Below are 5,543 nucleotides of genomic sequence, written 5' to 3'. Positions count from 1 at the left end.
AATGAAAGTTCTACTATTGGTAACACACAACCTGAAATAAAAGTTATGAGTCTTTTTGACTTATTTAACACAGTCTTTCAACCAGGCTGGTGTCCTCAACAGTCTTCCTGAGCTGGATCTTATTGTTGGGTGGTCTGGTGTAGATGGAATTGAACAACTCAGGTTCTCGGGGGTGTTTGTTAGTTCGCGTTTAACTGCTGGTTAGGTTTCGCGGGTGTTGTTTCCTTCGGTTTCGCGGGTGTTGTTGTCTTCGGTTTTGCGGGTGTTGTTTCCTTCGGTTTCGCGGGTGTTGTTGTCATCGGTTTTGCGGATCTTGTTGTCTTCGGTTTTGCGGATGTTGTTTCCTTCGACTTAATTCGCGCTAGGAGTTTCCTTAGACTTATTACTAGATATATATAAAGGTGGCCAGTACTGTTTCACAGTCTGTTGGTTATGGGTTAAAATCTACCCTCGAACCGGTTAGTCGCAAACGGTTTCTCCTGTATATGACCTAGGTGATTTATAGAGGTCAGTAACTGTGTCCATTCCGAAGTATTGTTAGCTTTTTTCACTCAAGGCATGGCGGTTGTAACCATTTTGTTGTTTACCTAGTCGTTTTACTAGTTGCGCGCGTACTTTGTTGAAAGTATCTGATTTCAGTAGAGGCAACGCGGTTGGTATGATCGTTTTCAAACGCCGTCCTAGGAACATCTGAGCCAGTGAAAGTCCTACTCCATCGATTTGTGTGTTCCTGTAATCTAAGAGAGCCAAATAAGGATCATTTGACTTCTTTAGCAAGTTCTTAATGGTCTGTGCCATTCGTTCCGTTTGTCCATTTGACTGTGGGTAATATGGACTTGAATTGATGTGTTCAAATTGATACTGTCTCGCGAATTCTATAAATTCATGGCACGCAAACTGAGGTCCATTGTCACTAACTATCATATCTGTTATTCCATACTTTGCCATTTGATGTTTTACATGGGTAATGACACATTTAGCTGTTGTTGTTTCTAATTTCGTTATTTAAGGCCACTTGGAGAAAAAGTCCACAGTCAGAAGATATGTGTTATTGTCGTACTTGAATAAGTCCATTCCTATCTTCGACCATGGTCTGGTGGGTAGCTCCATTGCAATCATTGGTTCTTTTGTGTTGCTCTTGCCGTGTTTTGCACATATACTATACTGGTTTACCATGTCCTCAATGTCTCTAGACATTCCAAGCCAAAATAGTACGTCTCTGGCTCGGTTTTTGTTTTTTACTACTCCCAAGTGGGACTGATGGATAAGTTCAAGCATTGTGTTTTTCAATACCCTTGGCACTATGAGTTTATGTGACTTGTACATAAGTCCGTCAATACAGGATATTTCTCCCGAAAGCTCCAATAGGGACGTAGTTCAGGGGGTACGTCCACTTTGTCCTCTGGCCATCCCTCCCATACAATATCTTGTAAAATCTGGAGATCCTCATCTTTTGCTATAGCCTCCTTAAGTTGTTGGTATTTCTCCGGTGAGACTGGCAGGTAAGCAGTTAGATGAATGTCATTTACGTGTAGCTCGTAGGTCTGGGACCAAAACTTCCTTTGTCTCATTTAAGTAGGCTCGACTCAGGTGGTCAGCTTGAAACCTAAGCTTTCCAGGGCTTATAAATCACTTCAACGTTATATCGTTGCATTGCAAGTAGCAGTCTCTGGAGTCTAGGTGGAGTCTGTAGTAAAGGCGTTTTGAAGATAGCCTGTAAGGGCCTATGGTCCGATTCAACCGTGACGTGTCACGCGTAGACGTAATCATGGAATTTCTCACAGCCATACAAAATTGCTAAGGTTTTCTTTTCTATTTGTGAGTACCGTTGCTGTGTAGTAGTTAATGCCCTCGAGGCATACGCGACTGGCTTGTCATTTTGTACTGTTCCCAACGCCTTACTGGGCATCCGTCAAACAATTTCCTCAACTGTTTTCAAAGGAAAATGTTCCATTTGAATTGCTCTATTTAATTGACACTGATCTATACATACTCTCAGCCTACCATTAGGTTTAAGAACGGTCACCAGGGAATTGACCCACGCAGTTGGATCCTCTTGTTTTACCATCCCGCCGAGGTTCTCCCTTCGATCCAGTTTATCTTTAAGTTTATCCCTTAGTGCTATGGGCACTCTCCTCGGCGGATGTACCACAGGAGTCACGGAGTGGTCAAGTTTAATAATGTGTTCGCCAGGCAAGCAGTCAAGTCCTGAAGATATGTCCTCATATTCAGCGTCGATCCCGTCTGGTACATTGGGTTTCTCATGATTTATTGTGTATATCCGTTTTACAAGACCTAGTTCCTGACAAGTCCCAGCTCCCAATACAGCTTGAGAAGTTATATCCACCACGTAGAATTTTACCCTTTGTTGTAGTTTGTTGTTGTACGAACACATCATATGTGTGGTCCTAGACATGTCATCTGATGACCCGAGTATGAGTGAAGGGGAGTTTTACACGACTGAAGGGTCTCACTACTTAATTGTTTATAAAGTCTATGTGACAACACGTTACACTTGACCCCAGTATCTAATTGGAATGTTACAGGGTATTCATTGACTACCAAAGTTTCTATCCAGTCTGGATTTCCGACGTTGTTTACATCTAGACGGTTGTGATCACTAATCCTTCCAACAAACAGTTCATCATCATCAGTGTCAATATCAACAATAATGCATGTGTTGTGTCTCATGTGCTTACGTTTACTGGTTTTAGACAAGCACACAACCGCAAAATGGTTTGATCCCCCGCATTTCATGCATTTTTTCTGTAGGCAGGACAGTTTCTAGGCGGGTGAGATCTGGCACATTTCGAACACGTTTTTCCACTGTTTTGATTAGATTGATCTCCCTTTGATGTGTAGGTCGCGTTCGAGTGAGAATGATGAGTAGGTTTTGCTTTGTTGGTACTAGTCGGCTGACTCTGTTTACCTTTCTTTATTATGTTTACAGTCTTCCCTATATTTCGTAGTTGAGCTTTGGATAACTCATATGTTCTCGCGTAATTCACCGCAGCGTCAAGTGTTAGTTCTGATCCTCCATTAATGCATTTTTCTCGCACTTTATGATCCACTGTACCAAAGACTATCGCGTCCCGAATCATGCTGTCTTTTTCTTGGTACGCACAGTCCCTAGCCAATACGTGTAAGTCTGTTAGAAACTGCTCGAAAGTTTCTCCCTCTTGTTGCGTTCTACACTGGAACTTATAACGTGATAATATCTTCTTGGTCTTCGGGCGTACGTGTGTCTCGAATTTGCCTGTGAGAGTAGTGAACGATTTTTTCTCGTCGACCGTCAACGTCCATGTTGTGTATATTTTGCTTCTTTTCTCTCCCGACCAGATCATGAGATAATTACACTTCTCTTCTAGCGTCCCAGGCTACCACGAGGTCTTGTGCATCCCAGTTCCTTGACCATGTCCCGCATCCATATTGGGACTCTTTATGATCTTGGATAACTTGTTAAACTTTTTAGATTGAAATCCAAGTCTTTTTTTGTCCGATTTAAAATTCTGACACCATGTGTAACACATGGACAGGATACATCTTGAGACTACGACTCTTTATTTAACTTCTCACATAGGAGAGTTCCACAATGATATCAAGTTGACAATGACAATACTGTACATATAGCATGTACTTAGAGCGCTGGTTTGATCGAATTTGACTTTACAAAGGCATACAGATCGAGTCCTTTTTAACATTGTCGCATGATTTTGTCGTACTGTTGGGGTATTTCTGTTTTTATTAGAATCCAAGATAGCCGGCAATATCACACATGGATTTCTGGTATAGTAATGGAACTAAATGACATAGAAACAAGTTTGAGGTGTCCATTTTAACTAATTTGAGGATGACAAATCAATTGGTGATACTTTTGAAATAATTAGATGTCAACCTAAGCTTTATTTTATTAAGGATGACATCGTACATCGAGACATATACATCGAATCGAATACATCGATATATATATAATTTAAAGTTGTTATCTACAATTGGCTCATTTTATGAAACATTGATTTCTGATTTCGAATTCAATTTTGAAATCTGTTTGCCTCGTTGGTAGTTGGTGAAGTCACGTCCTATGAAAAGAACTACTTTGTAATTTGTTTGGTATAAATGAGTTGCAATCATTAAAAACTAATAACTGTAACGAGTTTATATTCAAAGACGTATCCATATATGTATTCAAATACAATTGTATCATATATGCATAATGATATCACAAAATAAAACATTGGACGATACCAACAAAATATGTACGTCATTGGTCCAAGTTTGCGAAGAACTATGCCTTTAATCCATGAAGGTTTCTTCGGGTTTTCGTGGTTGTCTCGCAAACTTGGACCAATTACGTACATATTTCAGTGGACGAACTACAATGGAAGAGACATGTGGATCAAATCGTACTTGTGATCCAAACTGTAACCTAGAACAACCAGAAACCAATGTTTCTGACATACCATTATTCGCGAGCACTCTACCAGTAGTTCCGGTCTCGCCCAGTCCTGTTGTTACCAGTGAGAGAACACCTCGTATCGCTTCAGGTGCCAAATCATCTAGTCCAGGTGATTCTACCAGTACACCCAAGGCTTTTAGTGTACCACCAACGCCTACAAACCCTGTGTCTAACCCGATCAGTGAGCGTCGTTATCCGCGTCGTGATGTCGTGAAAACTTCGCGTCTTATTGAGAACTGTTAATGTGTTATTGTGTTCAGATGATAGTTTCATTATGTATATGAACATTTTATAATTTGGACAGTTACTTTAATTCATAAGGTTAATGAGCTTATAAGAAAGCTACATATGATTACGGTAAAAGTTAATCCTTTTTCTGAGAGAGGGAAAAGTGTTCTGCTCATGTCCGATTCGGTCATATCCGTGATTATCAGTACAGTAGTGTGTAACCACATGGTTCCTGTTGATCTACTGCGCATGTGTAATGTTGTTGTTTTGACGCCATTAAAACGTTAAGATGTCGTATTGGAGTGGCGCGTCGTTCTTGACTTATAGAACCCCTAAAACACAACAGTACATATTTGATACGTCTTGGAATTCCTTGCATTAATGTATATAAAGTCATTAACAAACACGTGTTTAACCAGTCATCATACTAAAGCTACAATGTATTATGACAAAAAGCAGATTAAGTGAGAACCAGTCCAAGGAAACACTTGACGTTATTAAACTTTTGGCATCCTTAGTGACTATTTTGTTGCAATTCTTAATGTTGAACATTCAACAATGAACTACACCACATTTGTTTGCTACAAATTCCGTCAGAGCAAAATGTTGGCTACAAATTCTGTGAGAGCAAAATTTAAGCTACAAATTCTGTCATAGGAAAATGTTGGCTACAAATTCCGCCAGAGGAAAATGTTGGCTACAAGTTCTGTCAGAGGAAAATGTGAGAGATAAGCGACTTTAATTACATAATTATAGAAAGATGACTATTCTGTAAGATGTTGTGAGTGACTGTTGTCTAATACCACATGTACTACCGTGCCATATTGAGGACAACAAACCCGACAGACACCGCATGCTA

The 5,543-nt window shown here is 40.1% G+C and overlaps 1 protein-coding gene across 1 annotated transcript; it reads right to left on the bottom strand.

Annotated features, from left to right (window-relative positions):
• Nucleotides 1-2,753: 2,753 nt before the first annotated feature.
• On the bottom strand, nucleotides 2,754-3,344 carry LOC138306575 (uncharacterized). Its single transcript, XM_069247015.1, has one exon. It carries the CDS (start codon nucleotides 3,342-3,344, stop codon nucleotides 2,754-2,756), a length of 591 nt encoding a protein of 196 aa, XP_069103116.1.
• Between the last annotated feature and the right edge of the window lie 2,199 nt (nucleotides 3,345-5,543).

This window comes from Argopecten irradians, chromosome 13, assembly GCF_041381155.1.
Source record: "Argopecten irradians isolate NY chromosome 13, Ai_NY, whole genome shotgun sequence".
Lineage (NCBI taxonomy): Eukaryota > Metazoa > Mollusca > Bivalvia > Pectinida > Pectinidae > Argopecten > Argopecten irradians.
The sequence above is the reverse complement of the archived record's forward strand: the minus strand, read 5'-3'. Positions and strand labels throughout refer to the sequence as shown.